Raw genomic sequence first — 22,926 nt, forward strand, 5'->3', positions numbered from 1 at the left:
CAGGGATACAGTTTACATCAGGGTCTCCCAAAGGTTAAAGGGACACAATTTACATCAGCCTTATGGCAATGTTGTCCCTATATTCAGTGTCCCTTCTAATCTACTTTGGGGATAGAGGTGAGAGTATTCCCATAAAGTAGAAGAGATAAAGGTAGAATATCTCCAGCTCACAGAAATTTAAGAGGTTGTAGATACTAAGTAACATTTTGACAGTCTTCTGACCAAGACAGCTATATTATATCATTGGCCCCTTAAATTTGGACTCTCCTTTCTGCCTTGAATCTCAGAATTTCAGAGTTGGAAGATGAAGTCCAATGCATATCTGGCAAAAAAATCTTACAAGTGATCTAATCTTTGCTTCAGTATTGAGGGGGAAGGTACCACATGGCAGCTCATTCCATTTAGAGACAGTTCCAACTATTGGGAAGCTCTTCTCTAGAACAAGCCTAAAAACATATTTTTTTTTTTCACTACCACCCATTTTTCTTAGTTCTACCCTGAGGCCAGGTGAAACAAGTCTAATCATTGTTACCAGAGACAGCTTTTGTAGTATTTAGAGGCAGCTATCCTGTCCTCCTTGAGTCTTCTCTTCTCCATCTCAGTATCTTTTGTTTCTTTAACCAATTTTTACTTGTGGACTCAAGCACCTTCACTACTGTGGCTCTGACCCCTTCAGCTTATAAGCATCATTTCTAGTAGTTCCCAGAACTGAACACAATACTACAGATGAGGTCTGACTAGAGAAAAGATGCAGGAGAACTATCAGTTATTGGCAGGTATAATTCTTTTACCTTGGTTTTTTTTGGCTGCCATATCACAATACAGACATGGTTGTGACGGATAGAAAATCCTATCCAAAGAAGGGGATAAGGTATACAGTTTTTATAGGGTTTAGATACAAAAGATTACATCATGAATTGGAGAACATTAAGAGATAGATGCCCCCCCCCACCCCACCCCTTAATCGCATGTTATTCATGCCAAAAACAGAAGATTCCTAGTTCTGGGAGGAAACATACATCAGGCAACTAATTGGCCAGATGTTGGTAACTTGAACAGTGATAAATGTCATCATTCGAGGTTAAATACATATGTCTAAAATCTAAGTATATATTGGCTACCACTCAACATACTCATGCAGGTCACAGAGACCTAGAGAAACTAAAAATACAGAAGAGGAATTTAAACGTCCTTGGAAGTTCAGCTGCTGGAAGTTCTTCACCTTATCTTTACTACATACAGCTGCTGGAAGTTCTTCAAGAACAAACACACACACACACACACACATACCTATAGATGATGATGACATTTTTTCCATCTAGTGGAAGGGGAGTTTGTTACTAAATAGGCAGAAGAAAATGTTTGTTGTGGACAATAGCTTTGAATCTTGGTAATAGTTCTACTTGAAGTGTGCCAAAGATAATGATTACTATAATGCCAGAGAAACTGAACAAGACAGAAATTAGAGAACAATTTAATAGTTTATTAAATGGAGAGATTTTCTGAGACTAAATGATCCATGTTTAGACCCAGGGAACAAGACTATTGTCTCAAATAATCCAGCCCTGAGTATCAGCAAGATTTTTTTATAGGATAACAAGAATAATGACATAATGGGGGAGGTACCTGGATGGGGATAACCTAATGGGGGGAGGCACCCAAGATGATACAATGGAGGGAAGTATTGGAGAGATTAGTGATATTCTAATGATGTCTATGGACAGACCTTTATCCTGTCAAACATTAAGAAGGAATGATTATAGCCTAAAGATATAAAACCTTTATCTCAGGATGATTATAGCCTGGGGCTTTGGGGCAGAGCAATTGAGGTAGACCTTTATCTCATCAAACATTAAGAGGGAAAGGTTATAATCTGAGGCAGAGTAACTAAACAAGACAATTGGGAAACTGAGTCAGGACATCAAAAGGAAACTGTGGCATAACAATTACTGGGCAGATACTCAGAAGATCCCACCAAGTATATTGAGGGATTTAAAGCCATTACCCTCTAGTATGATCTGCCCTGGGGAGATGTTAATATCATTGTCTCCTCTTGTTGTACCATAGAAGAGAAAAGGAGGATCTGGGACCTGGCCCAGAAGTTTGGGGATGACATGACTGCCTCTTCCCCTGGTAGATATCAAGCAGGGGCCACAGCCGTGTCCGTCTCAGACGCCGGGTGGAACTATCAGGAGAGGAGCAGGGACAGAGAAAAGAGGGACCATCTAACCTGAGGGCATGAAAAAGGGGATTAAAAAACAGGTGAATTACGATAAGCTTAGAGAGATCACCCAAGTGGCTGAGGAAAACCCTGCCTTCTTTCAGGGTCACTTGGTAGAGACTATGAGGAAATACGTGGATCTGGACCCCACTTCTCCAGAAGTGACCACTGTCTTTGACTTGCATTTTATCAGTCTTCCCCAGATATAAGATGGAAGCTGCAGAAATTGGCTCCAATAACAGGGACCGAGAGGAGGACCAAAAGGCCAGAGCAAAGAACAAAGAGCAGGCCCAGATTCTGGCTGCCCCTATTTTCAAGGGGCCCCAGGGTTCATGCTTTAGGTGCAACAGGCACGGCCACTGGGCAAGGAATTGCCTTCTGAAAAGTCAGCCTCCAGGCCCTTGCCCTAGATGCAAACCGGAAGGACACTAGAAGAATGACTGCCCAGGGAAGGGGAGGGTCAAGGCCCCCAGTCTTGCCCTCCGGGATTCTCAGGACCTGAACTGACAGGACCGGGAGTTTGGCCAGAGCTCCCCTTATTCCATCACTGCTGCCAAACCCAGAGTCACTTTGGACGTAGCAGGTATGCTCATCTCATTCCTCTTTGATATGGGCCTCTCTTTTGGTTATGCTCTCTCACTCGAGTCCCACTCACCCCTCCCCCCATAAGGTGATGGGAATTGAGGGGAGACACCGGAACTGCTTGGAAACTCTCCCCCTACCTTGCTGGTTCAAGGACCTATTGTTTCCACATACATTTTTAATTAGTGCTTCCTGTCCCACCCCGTTAATGGGGAAAGATTTGATGGTGAAGCTGGGAGCCCAATTCTCTGTGCTCAAACCTCTTTGTACTCCTTTCCAGACCCACCCCCCCCCCACATTCTCTGTGAAATCTGGGGGGAAATACTTTTCCATGTGGGATCAGGGCATCCTTGGAGGAGCCACCCCAGCCCTCATTAAGCTGCGGGATCCAAATGTATTTCCTCATAGACACCAGTATCCATTTAAGCAGTAAGATAGGATAGGGTTGCAGTCTCTGAATGGCAAATTCTCCAGGCAATTAATGAGGCAGTCATTCCCATTCAATTCATATATGATTCTCATGCAAATTCCTGGGAATACACTATGATTTTCCACCCTGGACCTTAAAGGTGCCTTTTTCTGCATTTCTTTCTCTTTGCCTTTGAATGGGCTAAACCAGGGGAACTCCCCCACCAATTAACCTGGACTGTTCTGCCTCAAGGCTTTCGAGATAGTCCCCACCTGTTAGGGCATTAGCCAAAGATTTAAGGGAACTGGAGCTGTCCAGCAGCAGCCTTATCCAATATGTGGATGATATTTTGCTCTGCAGCCCAACCAGAGAAGAGTCCCTGACAGCGGCCATAAAGACCTTAAATTTTCTAGCCTCGAGAAGCTACAGGGTCTCCCTACCAAAGGCCCACATAGCCCACCAGTCTGTCAAATATATGGGTCACAATCTCACCCCCCATCTCTTGCTCTCTAATTTAGAAGAGGAAACAGATTATCCTAAGCCTCCCAGACTCTGCAAACCTCTCTAGGCATGGCCGACTTCTGCAGGATCTGGATCCCCGATTTTTGGATTATTGCCAAACCCCTCTATGATTCTATTCAAGGTCCCGATAACCTTCCTTTTGAATGGGCACCTGATCAGGCCAAGGCTTTTCAAACCCTGAAAGCCAAACTGACCTCTGCCTCTGCCCTTTGCCCTCCCTGACTTACAGAAACCTTTCACCCTGTATGTGAATGAGAGGCGTGGGCAGGCGTTGGGAGTCCTTACCCATCCTCTAGGACCTGATCCCAGGCCTGTGGCTTATTTCTCAAAGAAGCTGGATTCAGTTTCCCTAGGATGGCTTTCCTGTCTCAGAGCAGTGGCTGCCACAGCCTTGTTAATTGAGGAAGCCTCCAAACTGACCTTAGGTCAGCCATTAGAGGTTTTAATCCCCCACAGAGTCTAAGCATTCTAGAAGCCAAAGGACATCAGTGGCTCCCAAGTGGGAGGCTTAATAGGTATCAAACCCTCCTGCTAGATAGCCCTGACCTATCTATCCAGGTCTGTCAGGCTTTAAATCTTGCTACTTTTCTCCCTGATGTCTCTCAGATGGGAGAGATTGTCCATAATTTCGAGGAAGTTATAGTGTGTCTACTCTAGCAGATCTGACTTAAGGGACACCCGCCTTGAGAACCCAGATGGGGAGTGGTTCACAGATGGATTCAGCTTTCTTGAGAATGGAGAGAGAAAAGCAGATTATTTTGAGATGACCCTTCATAACACCTCTGGAGTCTAAGCCATTGCCTCTTGGGACTTTTCATATTTTGCATGCTCTTGGAGCTATTTGGAAAGAAAGAGGCTTGTTGACAGCAAAGAACTCTCCCATTAAACATGAGGGAGGAATTCTGCATCTATTGCAAGCTCTCCTGAACCCAAAGAGGTCTCGGTCATATTCTGTAAAGGCCACCAGAAGGGAGATTCACCTCAAGCTAAGGGAAACACTGGCAGATTCAGCTGCTAAAGCGGCTGCCCTTTCACCACTGACTGTGGCACCTTTAATCTCTCAGCTGCCTGAGTTTTTTACATCTTCCTATAGTTCGCAGGAAAAGGGTCTCGCAAAAGAACTGAAGTACAGCCTTTTTCCCTCTGGTTGGTTTCAAATGCCTTCAGACCACTTCTTAATCTCAGAGGCAAGTCAGTGGAAACTGATCTCTGGTCTCTATCAGGCCATGCACCTGGGGAGAAATGCTTTCCATTCCCTGGTGAAGCTCATTTTCACTGGCCATGAGCTGGGAAAAATAATCAGACAGGTCTGCTGGGCCTGCCCAGTCTGTTCCCAGGGAAATCCTGAGAGAGCTGGTAAGCCCCGACCTCTCCTGAAGCCAGTCCAGAGGAGAGCATGTACCGTGGGGAGGATTGGCAACTAGACCGGCATATGCCCCCTTGTAGAGGTTTTAAGCTGCTCCTGGTGTCCATTGACACATTCACTAACTGGGTGGAGGCTTTTCCTTTCAGGACTGTACCTAAGTGCTTGCTGAACAAGATCATACGGCATTTTGGTTTGCCCAGCTCTTTACAGAACGATAAAGGCTGGCCTTCATTGCTCAGGTAACCCAAGAGGTAGCCAAGGCACTTAACGTTTCTTACCATCTCCACTCTGCCTGGCGTCCTCAAGCCTCTGGGAAGGTAGAAAAAATGAATTGTACACTTAAGAGAGTGCTTACTAAACTCTGCCTGGAGACTAGAGAGGACTGGATAAAGAATCTCCCATTAGGGCTACTTTGAGTCAGAATTGCCCACTCCCCTTCCCCAGAGGATTAAGCTGAGCCCCTTTGGACTTCTGTATGGATGGCCTTTCTTAACCACTGACATCCTTGTGGATTCTGAGCTGCAGAGTCACTCAGTTTGCTACTCAGCTCAGTGCATTTCAAAAGGCGCTCTCTGAATATGCAAGTTAAGTAGGAAGAGTTTTAATGGAAGGATTTCTGTGTGAGGAAGCCTGAGTGGGAACAGGGGGGAATCTTTTGTGCAGATTTAGCTCACCTTCCTTTACCCCCTCCCCCCCACTAAGTGTGTTTCAGCCTTTTTTTTATCAAGTCACAGCAGGAACAACTGTGATTTTAAAGGGACAGCCTACATTTGTTTTTGTTTTTTGGATACATAATGATTTCCTTGGTTAAGGAATATAGTTATAAATGTGATTTATAATCTATAAATGTGATTTTTCAGATTCTTTTATGTGGTATTAGGATATTCTGTATGAGTTTTAACTGATTGTATTGATTGCATGCCCAGTGTTTAAAGGACTTCTGAAAATAATAGTTTTTTTTCTTTGTCCTTTTGGAAATGTTTCTGTTATAGGCAATATGTAATTTGGAATTTTTCTATGTATTAGGTATTTTAAAACAAAGTGATTTGTATGATTGACTTATGACACTGCCTACTTAGATATGAAAGATGATTTTCGAACTTACTAGAACAAAGTTCTTACTGTTATCAATATAAGGTCATGGTAAATGCCTGTTTGGAAATCTACCTGAAACTTTGTTCAATGCAATTTGTTATTGGAGGTAAAATTTGTTGGGCTTGTAATTAATATTGATAGGGAGGTTTTAGGCTTCACCCTCTGATGGTTAGTGGGACAATTATCTGGAGTATGACTGGATTAAGGCTTCTTTATCCTGTGTCCTGCATGTGCTGAAGGATCAGTTTTTATATTATGTTATACTCATATTTCTGCATTTTTTTCTCCTTCTGTGCCTAATAGGAGCCAATGGTCAATAGAATTTGTTAATGCAATTCAATTATGTCATACCTTGTTGTTTCAAATTTGATTATATGTAATCATTATATCCTAAATACTTAGGCAAATGAGTGTTTGGCCTGGTCATCTATCTGTTACTAAACATTCATGTCCAAAGATATTCAGGTTTTTAGAGGTTTCTAAATGATGAGAGGACAATTAACAGTGGTCTGTGAAACCTAACTGCTGTTTTAATTGGGAGTACAGCTGACAGGCGTTTGGCTGTCCTGTGAGACAAGCATGTTTCTTTCCATGGGCAGCTTCTGGCCAGTCTATTTTGGACTCCTTACATCTTGCAGCAATCCTTGTGGATCAGTCTTTCTATTTCAGACTGTCTTCGCCCCTTATCAGCATGAAGCAGTTTTTGGATGGGATGCTTTGCCCCCTGCCCCTGATAGACTGATGTAGGAATTGAAAAATGGTTGAGGAATGACTGTTAAACCTTGCATGGGTCATTTATTACTGTGTGTTGAGATTGGGATGGAAATTGTTAAAATTGTGTAACTCTTGCTGCTATGTTTGAATGATTTTTAGGAAACCCTACTGTGATATGTATAGGAATTCACTCTTGGGATTTATATGTGGGACAGTTATTTGACAATTTATTTGTGGGTTTGTTTTTTTTTTTTTTTTTTGGATGATTCCATTTGTTTGAGAGAAAAGGGGAGGGAAGAAGAGATAGGAAATTGGGGAAAGAGGAAGAATGGGAACCCCTAGTTTCCTGTTCACTTTGCCCTAGGTACTTCTGCCCACTCCCTCTCTCACTAGTTCAGATTAAATTAGAAGTCTTTTAAGCAGTCCTTTTTCGTTTTTACTCCTTGCTTAAACCTACTGGACTGTGACTGCCGGTTATGCTTTAACTTTGAAACCCCTTATTCTGTTGGAGTTGCCCTGGCAGACTCAGTGTTTGGCACTTTTTTTTTTTTTTTGAAACAACCAGAAATCAGGCACCTTGGGACTTGGCAGTCTCTAGTCCTGTAATCCCAGGTTCTTAACTGGTATCTCAGCCTTCTCAAAGGACCTCAAAAGTTTGGAGTTTGCCTGCCTTGATAGTTTAACTGTGCATACTCTCATAGCTCTGCTCAGAAATCTGTATCCTGGGTGGGGACAGGTGGAGCTGCTCCAGGCCTCACCCTTTTCCCCTGGAGTGGGTTGCTCCTCTGAGTGGGCAGCATGACTGGCTTGAGCCCCGCTGCTCCCTATATAACAGAGGCTGAGTTAAGGGCACAAATGACTGCAGACCACCAAACTCACAGTGAACTGTCCATCTCCAACTGGATTCTCTGGCTGAGATGGTGCTCCCTCTGTCATGCTGCAACAGGGAGCCTTTGGGGTTGTCAGGGAGAGACTTGCCCTTGCCATATAAATCCTTGCATTTTTCTACTTCTATTTTGGTTTATCTGCCTCAAATAGTTTTGGCAACATTATGGTTCTGGGACCTTCCAGGTATCTAGGGGAAGGTAATTCAATGATTTGAACTGTTGTGCCACAGTTCCTTAAATGGCCCTACCTCAGTTTCCCTGAATTGTTCTGCCTCAGTTTTCCTGTTTGCAAGCTCCCCCGTCCTGTTCATTAGGACTGATATAAATTAGGGCTAGTTACTTGTACATATGCCAACTCCAGATAAGGAGGAGTTTAATGAAACCTATGGGCAACCAACCCTCCTATGAGCCTCAAGATCCTCCTGGCCTGGCTGTTGGCCAGGGCTGGCAGCGCCCTTTAGAAAGACTTGTGAATCTTCCAAGAGCCTTGTGCTATTCTTTGTTTCAGAACTGCACTCTCTAACTCACTGAGGAGGGACTCGCTTATATGATCTGTTTTCCCATTTCTTTTCTTTACCTGGGATAAAAACCCTCACTGGAACTGCTGCTCACTGATGCCTGATGTGCCAAGGTGAACCCCGCCTCCCCTCCCACTGTGCCTGCCCTGTGCCCCTGAGGGCTCTCACCTGGGGAACACTAGTAAGTTGATTTCAAGGACATGGAAGTTTGGATTCAAGGACATCATTTTCTTTTGGTATTTGTTGACACTTTCTCAGGATGGCCTGAAGCCTTTCCTGTGAAGTCTGAATCTGCTTTGATTGTGGCCAAGAAACTTGTGACTGAGATTATTCCCTGGTTTGGGCCCACCTTCTCTTTCATGTCTGACAATGGCCCGGCCTTCATTTCTAAGATTGTTCAGTCTCTGGCTAAAGCCCTCGGGTTCAAGTGGCACCTTCACTGTGCTTATTGTCTGGGTCAGGTAGAAAGGATGAATAGGACACTTAAGGAGCACATTTCTAAGCTCCGGTTGGACACTGGTGAGACCTAGGTAGAGCTCCTTCCCTTTGCCCTCTTTAGGGCCAGGTGTACTCTTAGTCCTTCTGTTCTTTCTCTCTCACCCTTTGAGATCATGTTTAGTGTTCCACCCCCTGTCCTGCCTCAAGCAGGGTAGCTCTTATGATGTTGCTAATGGTTCCCTTTTCAAGTCCCTACAGGCTCTCCAGGACCTCCAGGAAGTGGTCAGGGCTCTCTATCGTGCCTCTGCCTGGCCTCCCCCACACCAGCTACTGGACCGGACTTCCAACCGGGTGATTGGATCCTGATCAGAAAATTTCCTCGTGACTCTGCATTGGAGCCCCGCTGGACCAGCCCTCATCAGGTCATCCTCTCCAATCTCTCAGCAGTGAAGGTGGCCCACCCTAAGGCTTGGATCCATCATTCACATGTGAGGCCTTGCCCTGCTCCTGACTCACCTGCAGGACCTGACTCAGGAAGATGGTGTTTTCATGTCTTATTCCCTTTTATGGCCTCTTGCTTCCCCCGCCCTATTGGGGAAGCTCGGCCACTATTCTTCCTATAGACATGTGTGGACCTTAATAAGAACTACTGGGGGGAGGTGGAGGCCCAAAATGAGACTTACAGGCAGCCAAGGTTCTATCTGGACCTGTGCCAGCTCTTGGGAAGGAACTGGGGTGTCAGGTTTTATGCAGCAGGAAGCGATTTGGGAGCCCTGCTCATAGCCCAAAGAAGGACCCTCCTGAGGGAAAACATTCCCATAGGCCCTAATACATCTCCTCAAGCTCCACTCCCCGAGGACCGCTGTCTCCTTATGGGACCTTTATGTCAGCCCTTGATGGGATACACTGACTGATAAACCTGACCAGCCCCACCCTCACCACAAGTTGTTGGCTCTGCTTGGACTTGCCCCTCCCCCCTTCTTTGTAGGCATAGACTTAAATGCCACCTGGGGGACAGAGAGCCCCCTCCATCCTGAATCTTTCACTCTTGGCTGAGAGCCTGCCCCCGGAGTGTACCTACCACATTAACCCAGGTTAATCCCAGGTTAACTTTGGGAGGGGTGCAGGGGGAGCTATGGTGCATCAAGTCAGAGGGCTACGATCTGGAGCTCTTCCTGTACAAAAAAAAAACACTGCGTGGAAGTTGTTGTCGGTTCCCCCACACAAAGATACCGTAAACCGTCTAATACAGGCTTCTGCAGGGTCCTATTTGGCATGCGCTATGGGATTAACCCCTTGTATCAGTGTATTCACTTTAACCTTAAAAGAATCCCTGGAGCTTTGCTTACTTGTGTACTGCTCCCTCAGGTCAATCTATATTCTGAGGAAGGAGCCAAAGAACATTTTGGTCTGTTAGATAGGGCAAAGAGGGCTGCTCCTATTCTAGTTCCCCTCCTAGTGGGGTTGGGGATAGCAGGCCCCACAGCTGTGGGGACCACTGCCCTGATCCATGGGGACAGCCAGCTTTTGGCTCTGGGTTCCCAGGTGGACCAGGAATTGAAGGACCTGGGAAATTAAATATCCTTCTTGGAGAACTCCCTAAACTCCTTGGCAGAGGTGGTCCTACAGAATCACTGGGGGCTAGATTTTCTCTATCTTAAGCAAGAAGGGGTATGTATGGCTCTTGGGGCAGCTTGCTGTTTCTATGCTAACAACTCTGGGGTAATAAGGGAGTCCCTCTCTGCAGTTAGATAGCGGATCAAGGACTGGGAGACGACTCAACGCCAATCAATATCTTGGTCCCAATCACCTTTCAATTGCTCTCCGGGTAACCTCTTGTGACCTCTCTGATAGGCCCCCTTACCCTATTTCTGCTGGATCTACTGATTGCCCCTCATTTGATTGTTTAACCACATATATCAGGAAGAGGATGCAGGCTGTTAAGTTGTTTGTTGCCAGGGTCACTTACTTTCTCTCCCCTGGCTTCTGATGAGTCCAGTCTCTGAAGGTCTCAAGAAAAGGGGGGGAGTGAAGTGGAAAAGCACCCCAAAATGGGACCGTGAGAAACATAATCTTGAATCTTTGTAGTTCGAAGTTTATTACTAGTTCTTCACTCCCTATTGCAGATGGTATTTTTAACAACCCAGATGTACTGTCCTGAGAGTCTTGAGACCTTGACAACCTGATAAGCTTAAAGAAATGTTGTTTGCTGCTGCCTGAGAATGACCCACTTAGAGTGATAACTTTTTGCCTCCTGTTTAGAATAGAAATTCCTTTATTATGACAAATGTATCAAGAAACATTTTGATGTCTCTTCTTTCTATAAATATATGGCCCTGAGGCCATTCATTACTGACCCCTCCTGTGTTGGTGTTGGGGTTCAGTCGCTAGCTAGCAATAAGTGCTCTTAAAACTTCATTATTTTGGCTGCCCTGTTTTTCTCTTGCCTGGGTACTTCAAAGTGTAAAATGGAAAGACCCATACAGGGTCATTCTGACCACTCCAATAGCAGTTAAATTGGAAGGGTCCCCCAGCTGGACTCATATTTCTAGAATTAAAAATGCTGCTTCTGTTACCTCTCCTTCAGATACCCCAGTGTATTCCTGTGAGTCCATTGAGGACTTGAAGTTTCTGTTCTGCAAGACTCCTGGAAAAATTCTGGAGAAAAAAGGCTCTCACTCTAATCTCCTTCCTTCCTCATTTTGAGAACTGTACTCCTGATGCTCTCTCTCCAGCTTTTCTGGTCTTACTCTGTGGGCCCTCGCCATTGGGGTGACAACTTCCTGGTCAGACTAGGTACTCTGTGGGGAGTGGGGGTGTCCAGGATTGTTGGGTATGCTCTAATTCATTCTTTGCAAAGGTCCCATTCCCACGTGTCACTATCTCCTCCCTGGATGCCATCCCCTTTGTACTAGCTAACTCCCAAGGGAACTACATATCACCACACTACAGAAATAGTGGATGTCACTGTTTCCCATAATGGCCAGGTTTATATCCCTGATGTGGGGACACTGACCTGTACTACCAATACTGTGGGTGCAAGTGAGTGTGATCTCTCTCAGGCCTGCGGCAATTTCACCTCCGTGATTTGCACCAACTGCGTAAAAGGGTCCCAGGTCAGGTGAACTCAGAGAGGTCTTGGTCATATTCTGTAAAGGGCACCAGATCATAAACTCCCCAAAGGGTAACTGTGAGGAACCCATTCCGGGATTATCCTGGCAAGCTCCTTCACAGTGCTTCTATAGCTCCTTCCTTAAAGCTCCTCCATAACCTCCTGAAAACTTAACATTCCAATTGATGGAATGCTTTGTGACTATACTCATCCACAGGGCCGAGCAACCAGGAGATTACTGCAAAATCTGACCTCAGGTACTATCTGTGTACCAAAGGGATATGCTTTCTTCTGCAAAGTAAGTTCTTCATCCCACTTCAATATCTGTTAGGAGGAATGCCTCTGACTGGGACCTTCCCCAACCTGTGATTCTTTCCACCCGGTGCCTGACTCCTTTCAAACACTAGGGTCTTGCACCCTGGGCTACTTGATTACCCCTTTCACTGTCTACACCAATGCCCCAGACACAGCCTCCACTTGTCTGAGGAGATATAAGTGGGAATTTTGGGAAAACCGTTCTGTGGTACTTGAAAGGGGCTGGGAGGCTAATTCCCTGGGTTGGTACTTAGAACATGAAAGCATTCTCTCCAACCTAACGGCCACAATCAACAAGCTTGCCAACAAAAGGGCGCATTTTCTGAGGGAGATCCAGGAATCTTTTGACTCTTTAGTCAATATGGTTCTGGATAATCACATGGCCTTAGATTATCTTCTTGTCTCTAGCGGTGGTGTCTGTACTCTTGTCCACACCTCTTGTTGCATGTATGTTAACAACTCAAGGAAAAGTCCAGCTACACACTGAGAGAATCTTACAGAAAGCTGCCTGGATGCAAGATGTCCATGAGCAGGTTCTCATACCTCCCCAGTCCTCCTCTGGGTGGAATCCTGGATATGGTCTCTACTGGCCCCTATACTAACTCCCCTTCTGATTATTATCCTTCTGCTCATATTTGGCCCCTGCATTTTCAGATTGCTCGTGAGATTTGTTTCCTCTACGCTTCGAGTTGCAAACTTCCAACTTCTCCTGCGACTCGGGGATCCTGAGACAACTCATGGGCAAATTCAACATCCACCGGATGCTACAGCTGCTGTTTTCAGATCTCGTTTCTCTCTTCCAAGCATTACTTCTTCGCACACCCCCCCCCTCCCCCCGGCCCCCATTAGGGCCAGCTCTATGACCACTCAGCAGGAAATAGCTATTGAAGATCTGAGACCCTCAATCCTTTTCTCAAAAGAATTTGTGCTTATTGCTTGAGGGGGGAGATAATGAGAATAAACTCTGTATGACCTGAGTGAGCCCAGGAAAATTATGTAAAATCACCAAAAATGTCTCCTTTGATCTATAAACCCAAATGGTCTTGTATTCTCTGGGAGCAAGATAAGCTTTCCTGGGGAAGTCACAACTCCAGGCAAGATTTCACATTTACCTGAGACTTCCCTTAGATTCATGCATAAAATGGATCTTCAGAAAATTACTCTTTGCAGATCACTTCTTTCTTGAGAATGATATCCCTCTTGGGGTTTCTTTAACAATAAAGCTTTTTACCATAGCCTCTGGGTTTAGTGAATTCCTTTGCTTTGAATTCCCGCTTTGGAGAAAACAAATCCCACCCATTCCTGCCCAACCTCTTCATTGGTACCCTCATACCTCATCAGCATTATTGGTCATTATTGGTGTATTCAAGTTCTGAGATCTGCTTATCTTAGTTTAGTGTATTTTTAAAGGACTCCCCTATTAAAAAGTGAGGCACTCAAAATTAGCCTGTAGTTCTGGTAAAGTTGATTTTCTGGAAATATGGCACATGTTCTACTTCTCAGAACAAGGATGACTGAGAATCCTTTGCTTGCAAAGTTCATTATTAATACATTTCCTTATCTTACTGATCTAAATATAGGCTGCACACTTCAAATATATTTTTGAAATAAAAAAATGGAAACATCATAAAAAAGTATGTAAAACTTTTGTTGTTTGGGTCCAACTCTTCATGACCCCATTGGGAGGTTTTCTTGGCAAAGTTACTGGAGTGGTTTGCCACTTCCTTCTCCAGTTCATTTTACAAATGATGAAACTAAGGCAAAGAGGGTGATTTGCCAAGAGCCACATAGCTAGTGTCTGATCTCAACTCTGATCATTCTGAATCCTTACCCACCTAGCTGCTCCATATATGTATAAAGTTACCCTATCTGAAAAACACTAACATATTTGAGAGAAACTCATTATTTTCAAGAGGTTATCACACAAATCTGTAAAAACACCATATCAAACTAAAGGGAACCCATGTAGCAAAGAATTGGCAAAGTAGAGGTCCATTGATTGAGAAATAGTTTTCTAAAATTATAGTTCATGACTTAAGTTATTGTTACATATTTGGAATCCTCCCTTATGTTTTGCTGGGCACTTAAAATGGTCTGTTCCATTTTGTTTTGTTTTCCTTTTATGTTTTTTTTTCCTATTCTATTTTTTAATAAAATATTTTTAAAAATTATAGTTCATGAATGAGGTAGAATATTGCTACAACATAGTATGAAGAATTCAGAAAAATATGGTAAGACATAGAACAAAGAAAACAATGCTACAAATAATGACCAATATAAGAGATAAGAAAATGTACTTCCCTCCATTCACTGGAAAGATGGGGAAATATGCATAAGGAATGTTGCATATACTATCAGATACAATCAATTCATTGGTTTTTTCTTTTTAAATCTGTCACAAGAGAAAGGCTTGCTAGGTAGTAGAAGCAAAGAAGAATATTTTCAGAAATGAATCTGATCTAAAAACAAAAGGCATTTATAAAACTAAAAATAATAATTAAGGAAACCAAGGAAAATGAAAATGTGGAGGAAAAAAATTTTAAAACCAAAACATTTAAAATTATTCAACATATTGATTTTATGTAGAAAAAAATGTTTAAATTCAGCAAGTGCATTTGACACAGAAATTTCATGGTATATACAACAGCTGCCCCTAACTTTGCTATGAAGCCTTTGCTATTAGTAAATAAAAACATGTTAATGTTGGATATTTCTTAGAAATTCTACCTCCATTAAGACTATATTTAGATGTCTACTGTATGTGTAAGGGTGTTTCCAGTCAAGCAAATACCCAATAGAAAAACAGAGAAAATTTCTTTAAAAAAAATCCATGAAATGAAGTCAACTTTTTCAAACCCAGCAACTTCTGGAAATTTCCCAAGTCTGATTTTATTTCCAATTTGTAGTGGTAGGGACCTCTTATTAACCATTACTCTGGAGTTTGTTTGTTTGTTTAAACAGTTTTCCTAGCTCTTGTCTACTACATTCTTTGGGCTATTAGCATCCCATCTAGATTAAATGCAAATTATCAAATAGAGTTGAAGGTCTTGGGAAAGAAATACCTCTTTACCCCCATTGCTGATACCATTCTTAACATTTATGAAAACAAATGGAGCATTCTCAACCCTTCTGCAGTGTTTGTGTCCTACCCTATTCTGCCACTTTTATTCTAGCATCTCTATCACAGTTGTTAAGACTCCTCAACACTAGGAACAAAGGCTAACTCAACTTCCTCTAAACCATTCTTATCAGACTCACATTCAGCCTGAAAACTATTAAGCTAAAGATGCTTCTCCCACATTGATAAAAAGCTTCCCACTACTTATTTTGGAGACAAGTCATCATTTAAATCCCAGAACTTCAACAGGTTGAAAAAGTTAATACATTGGGGTAATTTTCACTTGCCCTTTCTAGTCCTCTCCAAGCTATTGTAGGAGCATAAAAATAGTGAAGCAGAAAAAGACCATAAAAACTGAGAGGATAAATAACAGACTACTAAAGAGAAAGGGAATTAACTCAGATGACAGAGAAGGTTATAATAGATCAGGCTCTTATAGAGATAGGTCTCTTAAGAGAAGGCAAAACAGAAAACATTAAAGGAAAAGGTAGGACTTAGACTGATCTACTTGGTGGCTCAATGGATATAGTACTATACCTGGAATCAGGAAGACTCAAGTTCAAATCTAGTTTGACACTAGCTGTGTGACAATGGACAAGAAACTTAATCTTATTTGCTGCTAGGGAATATAGCAATAAGAATGCTAGGGAACAGAATAACAAGAGTCTGCATTAATTTTGCAACCCTTCATCGTGTACCTTGCACACAATGCCCCATTTGCATTAGCAACAAGTCTGTGAAAATACAAGTCTTGTGCTACCTGACCCTTGTGGCTGGTTGGATCTCAGTCATCTCCTTCTTGGGAATGATTGTTGAGGCCTCGGGTGTATGTTCTGCCTGGCTGGTTAAAAGTATGGGGTATACACCTGGTAGACACGTCAAGACAGATATCAAGCACACACCAAATCAAGATAGGCCCCACTGTCTCAGGAATTGGGCTCCTGGATACACAAGCTATACACATACTTGTTGCTGGGGTATGTTGGCAGGGCAGATGAGAGGGGTATAAGTACAGGACACCAGAAGGAGAGAGTAGAAGAAGGGACAAGATGATGTAACCAAGCAATAAAACTTCTCTAACTGCATTAGTGGTGTCTGACTACTCTGTCATATCCAGAGATGTCCGAAGGTCGTAGAGGCGCCGATAATTGGGTAAGTGCTCAGACTCCAGCTGGTGTCAGCTGGTCTGCACTAGCTGAGGACCTCAACAACTGGCACCCTGAACAGGGACAGAAGTTAGAGGAATTAAGGTTTTGAGTACCCAGAGACAGAGTAGCCGCTTAGCCTAAGCTAAGTGGGGCCATTGAGGCCAGGGAAGTGCTATACGCCTTCAGAGATGGGGTCTGATTTCAGTTTCCCCTTGGTGACATCCTTGACTGTTGATGTATATATAAACAGGTATATAAATTGTCTAAACAGAAACACATCACAGTAAATCTTAAAACAATGCAGAAAGTTTGTAAAAACCCTTCTGACAGTGTCCCCATGGTTGGAAAATACAGGACTTGACCCTCATAAAATTGATACTATAGGGAACCAAATGAGCTTTTATGAGGACACAACACCTGGTATCTTAGAAGACATAGATTTTATGCTCTTAAAAGGCCCTTCCCGCTGTCCCCTCACTCTGAGTACACAATGCCAGACTGGAGGATCCCTGTGTGAGGAAGAAGCAGTGGCAGGGCCAGAGTTGGAAACCTTGCCTCTGCCTCTGCCTTTTCCTCCCCCACAGGCACGATTTTATCCAACACTGCCAAGTTGGGGGGGAAGAATTCTAGGGTTTTAATTATAGCAAATAGTTCATTCTGTTGAATAGACTCATAAGAGGTGTGGAGAATCCATTGTTGATTGATATTAGGGCATACTATTGCAGTTTTCCCTGATTTGGTAGCACCAGTGAACACTGTTGGGCCCATGACTGATTCTGTAGATATTATCTTAGGAGGGACGCATAGGGGACTGGTCATCTGATACAGACTATGACAGGTAGGTTTAAAGCTTACAAAGGACACTATGGAGGCCCACAACAAGTTGTCTTGTGCAATAGCTAAAATTGCACTCCAAAGATTTCTACAGAAATTAAAGAGCCCGAGCATAAGGGAGCAGGAAGAATGGATTGGATAGACGGGCTTGAAAATCTTGTTGCAACCTTTTTACAACAAGCATCAGTTAAAACTCCCCCCAAGGGTTGTACAGTTTCAATGAGCATGATTAATTCATCCTGTCAGTCTCCAGGGCATGAAAAACAGTCCAACCTTGTGTCAATGGTATGTTAATAAGAGTAATACAACCTGTTAGACAGGAATTTCCCAATGCTTTGATTGTTCACTACATGGACAATCTACTGCTGGCATCTAGCGGTGAAATTCAGTCACAACATGTGCATCAAGCAATCCTCACTGCACTGCAGCTTAATGGCTTATACCCAGCATCTGATAAAACTCAAATTCAACCCCTTTTTTCTTACCTGGGTTATGTGGTAGACAGAGTCTATGTTTCTTTACGTCCTCTCCAACTGGATATGACCAAAATGAAGACTAAATGATTTTCAAAAGGTGATTGGGTTAATACAATGGATGAGGTCAGTAGTTCCTATTCCACCCTCGCTAATGAAGCCCTTATATGACATTCTACTTGGTGATCCTTCACTATTGTTCCTCCCACCACCCCCCACCCCCCATCAGTGGATTCCAGCAGCCAGAGACAGTCTTTACTCTATTCAACAATTATGATCTAAATGGCTCACACATATAGATCCCACCCTTCCAATTGAGTTAACCATACAAAAAGATGCCCCCATGTATGCCATGCTCCATCAAGTGGTTGTACTCTCGAAGAGCCATGAAGGTCATAGTATATTGGACAGACTTGCTGGCTGAATTTCTTTGGTCCTGCACACAAAGGACACTATGGCTTAATGGGAATTACCCAATTGTGCATGCTCCCATACCTGAGCAACACATTTTAGCTATTGCACAGGACAACTTGTGGACCTCCATAGTGTCCTTTGTAAGCTTTAAACCTATCTGTGATAGTCTGTATCAGATGACCAGTCCCCTATGGGTCCCTCCTAAGATAATATCTACAGAACCAATTGTGGGCCCAATAATGTTCACCAACTCAACCAAATCAAGGAAAGCTGCGTTAATATGCCCCAATACCAATCAACAATGGGTTCTCCACACCTCTTATGAGTCTACTCAACAGAATGAACTGTTTGCTATAATTAAAGCCCTAGAATTCTTCCCTCAGGCATGTAACATTGTTTCAAATAGTGCCTATGCTGTAAAGGCTTTTCCTCGTTTCCCTTTTGCCTTCATTGAAGACAGAAATACTAATATATCTGGGACCTCAAGAACAAGAAGAAAGCAAAAGGAGGCAGAAAAGGAGGACCAGGACATGCCAGTTGACAGAAAAGAGAGAACGGAAGAGAAGATTGAAACAGCTGTCGTGGACTTGTCCTCCTTATTGAATTACACTTGGGAACAAATTAGAGAGCACCTTAGGGGTGCTCTGTTAGCTGCCAATGTGTCTAATCAAATTCAAGAATTAGCAAAGCTTGTTGCTGACAATTTATTAGCAAAAAAATTTTAGCCTCCCTAATGAGGCTTCTCATGACCTTATTGATTGGATTTACCAACATACAATGCTAATACCCTCTTGGTTGTCTCATATTTTACTATTAATCGCCTTTTTTATCATATTGCTTTTGCTTTTACCTTGTGTTATCCGATGCTTTTTCTCTCTCTTATGACAGTCCCTTGCAGGACTGGTAGCCAAGTGGCTCTCCCTACATAGAAAACAAAAAGGGGGAGATGCTAAGGAACAGAATAACAAGAATCTGCATTAATCTTGTGAGCCTTCATTGAGTACTTGCACACAAAGTCCCATTTGCGTGAGCAACAAGTCTGTGCAAAAACAAGTATTGTGCTACCTGACCCTTGTGGTCTTTGGCTAGTTGGATCTCGGTCAGCTCATTCTTGGGAATGGATGTTGAGGCCTTAAGTGTATGTTCTGTTTGACTGACTACAGGTCTGGGGCACACCCTGTAGACACATCAGGACAGGCATCAAGCACACACCAAATTGAGATAGCCCCCACCATCTCAGGAGTTGGGCTCCTGGATACACAAGCTATACACATATTTGTTGCTGGGGTACATTGGCAAGGGCAGATGAGAGGGGTATAAGTACAGGACAGCAGAGGGAGAGAGAGGAAGAAAGGACAAGATGATGTAACCAAGCAATAGAGCTTCTCTAACTGCATTAGTGGTGCCTGACTACTATGTCATATCTGGAGACGTCCAAAGATCATAGAGGAGATGACAACTGTGGGTAAGTGCTCAGACTTCAGCTGGTATCAGCAGGTCTGCACTAGCTGAGGACCCAAACAATTTGGTTTAATTTCATCATCTGTAAAATGAACTGGAGAAGGAAATGACAAACCACTCCAGTACTTTGCCAAGAAAACTCCATGTGGGATCATAGAAAATCAAACATGACTGAAATGACTAAACAACAATAAATAACAAAACTTGGGTTTCAAATCAGAGAGAAAGGAGATAGAGGGGAAGACAGGATTTCTTAAAGGCCATAGGCAAAGAAATTCCAGTTCATAGTGATGGATGTGATTCACATGGTAGTATAGTTGTAACCTGAAACTAGAGATAGTTGTGCAGGCATTTAAGAACCAAGAGTGGGGGAGGGAGTCTTTTGAGGGGCCAAAACTCTATTAGGATAATATCAGCAGTTTCAGATTGAAGATATCATGGTGAATCTTCCTTGTTCAGAAGCCATATAGGAATTAATGAAATGTAGCGCAAACTGAGCTAGAGGCAGTAGAAAGATTAAAAATCAAAGACAGGTAGTGCTTGGGATAACTGATTTCAAGTTTCTATATAATGTTTGATAATCTAACTCACACAAACTGTTGTAAACAAACCAATCTTGGATCCTCTCAAATCAGAGGAAAAGGAAGTACCTAGTTATGTACTTGTATCTATGTTTTGGACTATAAGAAGTAATGAGATAATCTGGGGTATTGAATGTATGTCTGAGGGTAGTGTGAAGAAATATAGGTGTCAAACTCTAAGTACATATAGAGTAAGTCCAGGATTTAGGGATGAGAATATCCCTAATCAAAAAGCAGTAAATATTTTGGGCTCTTGTTTGGTTACACAGGGACAACAGAGAAAAAAGGACTCGGACTTAAAATAAGAAAATAGATACTTCTCTTAAAATTTATTTTAAAATAGTATCTTTAGAGTATTTACTTAAGTTTAACAGTTTTAACATTACTTTTATGTGTTTAATACTTTTAAAATAAAAGAATAAATCAATGGTTAAATCTGTGAGTGCTCTAGCAGAAAGCCACCTTTGAATATCAAGAAAGGCACACACATTTTGGAATTCAGACCATGGACAGGGCCCCACCTTGGACATAGAAGGGCAGCATAACAAATTTGTAAACAAGTGTTTGAGAGTAAATAAATCTTTTTAAGAGCTAAATTTTCAGAACAAAAGTCATTAAGTGAAAACTTTGTCACATGGCTTATCTTCAGTATGATTCCGCTGATGCTGAATAAGGTTAGAGTGCTGACTGAAAACTTTTCCACAATCATTACACCTATAGGGCTTCTCTCCAGTGTGAATTCTCTGATGCTGAATAAGAGTTGAGCGTGCACGGAAGGCTTTCCCACATTCATTACATTCATAGGGTTTCTCTCCTGTGTGAATTCTTTGATGTTTAATAAGATTAGAGCTCAGGATAAAGGATTTACTACATATATTACATTCAAAGGGTTTTTCTCCTGTATGAATTTTCCGGTGCTGAATAAGAGATGAACGGTCACTAAAAGCTTTGCCACAGTCATTGCACTCATAGGGTTTCTCTCCAGTATGAATTCTCTGATGTTTAATGAGGTTGGAGCTCTGAATGAAGGCTTTCCCACATTCACTGCACTCATAATGTTTCTCTCCAGTGTGTATTTTATGATGTCGAATAAGGCTGGATCGCTGACTGAAGGCTTTGCTACATTCATTACATTCATAGGGTTTTTCTCCAGTGTGAATTCTCTGATGATCAATAAGATTAGAACTCTGACTGAAAGATTTCCCACATTCATTGCATTCAAAGGGTTTCTCTCCACTATGGATTTTACAATGCTGAATAAAAGATGAGCGTGAACTAAAGGTTTTCCCACATTCATTACACTCATAGGGTTTCTTAAGTTCATTTTGTTCACAGGACTTCTCTTCAATATGTGTTCTCTTATGTCGACTGAAGGATGAACGAGCATTAAACATTTTCCCACATTCACTACATTCATAGGGTTTTTCACCAGTGTGAATTTTACAGTGTTGAATAAATGATGCACGGGCACCAAAGGCTTTCCCACATTGATTACACTCATAGGGTTTCTCTCCAGTGTGAATTTTTCTATGTTGAATAAAAGATGAGCGTGCACTGAAGGCTTTCCCACATTCATTACACTCATAGGGTTTTTCTCCAGTATGAATTTTTCTATGTTGAATAAAAGATGAGTGCACACTGAAGGCTTTCCCACATTGATTACATTCATAAGGTCTCTCGCCAGTGTGACTTCTCTGGTGTTGAATCAGATTAGAGCGCTGAATAAAAGCTTTTCCACATTCATTACATACATAGGGTTTTTCTCCAGTATGAATTTTGTAATGTTGAATAAGCACTGAATGGTAACTGAAAGCTTTCCCACATTCATTGCAATAGTAAGGTTTTTCTCCTGTGTGAATTATTTGATGATGAATAAGGTTAGAGCTCTGGCTGAAGGATTTTCCACATTCATTACATTCATAAGGTTTCTCTCCAGTATGAATTCTCTGGTGATCAATAATGTGAGAGTTCTGACTGAAGCTTTTCTCACATTTGTTACACTCATAGGATTTCTCCCTAGTATGGATTTTATAATGCTGAGTAAAAGATGAATGTGCAGTGAAGCTTTTTCCACATTCAATGCACTCATAGAGTTTCTCTCTAGAACAAATTTTCTGATTTTCAATAAGGACTGAATTCTGCTTAAACTTCATTTTTTCATATATATTAGATTTGCAGGGATTCTCTCTTACAAGAATTCTCTGATGTGTGACAGGATTTGGGTTCAAACTGAACCTTCTTCCAAACTTACTGTATTTCTTGCTGCTCTTCTCTATAAAAATTTTCTTAGGTATCATTTTCACTGCGTTAAGATCTCTTTCATGGTAAAGATGTTTTTGCAATTTCTCTTCTGAATGTCTTTCCCAATGTGTCTTTAGTTTTCCCTCAGATTCCCAAGGTTTTCTCAGCTTAGATTTTGGGAGACTATTCTCTGCAAGTCTTTTCAACATTATATGTTGTAATTCTATTTCCTCTGGAATTTCCCATTCTGGAGACAATTTCTTGATCTTAATCCTGGTCTCACAATCTGAGGAAGAGGAAAAGGAGAAGGAGGAGGAGGAGAAGGAGAAGAAGAAAGAGGAGGAGGAGGAGAAGAAGAAGAAGCAAATGCCACCTTTTATTAGGGAAATGGAAAACAGCTGGGGCAGAAAAAAAAGCCAAGTGAAAAGAATTATTCCTAGAAAACCAGGACATTTTCGGATCTCAATATCAAATTCA

General features: G+C 42.4%; 1 protein-coding gene across 1 annotated transcript; it reads right to left on the bottom strand.

Moving 5' to 3' along the window:
* Positions 1 to 20,427: 20,427 nt before the first annotated feature.
* Positions 20,428 to 22,770, bottom strand: LOC116419032 (zinc finger protein 883-like). Its single transcript, XM_031947461.1, has one exon. The coding sequence runs from the start codon at positions 22,656 to 22,658 to the stop codon at positions 20,823 to 20,825; it is 1,836 nt and encodes a 611-aa protein (XP_031803321.1). The 5' UTR covers positions 22,659 to 22,770; the 3' UTR covers positions 20,428 to 20,822.
* Between the last annotated feature and the right edge of the window lie 156 nt (positions 22,771 to 22,926).

The sequence above is a fragment of the Sarcophilus harrisii genome, chromosome 1 (assembly GCF_902635505.1).
Source record: "Sarcophilus harrisii chromosome 1, mSarHar1.11, whole genome shotgun sequence".
Taxonomy (NCBI): Eukaryota; Metazoa; Chordata; class Mammalia; order Dasyuromorphia; family Dasyuridae; genus Sarcophilus; species Sarcophilus harrisii.

What these genes read in the sequence shown, in the direction of transcription:
- LOC116419032 (XM_031947461.1), bottom strand. Translation starts at nt 22,658, where the DNA reads ATGTTGAAAAGACTTGCAGAGAATAGTCTCCCAAAATCTAAGCTGAGA.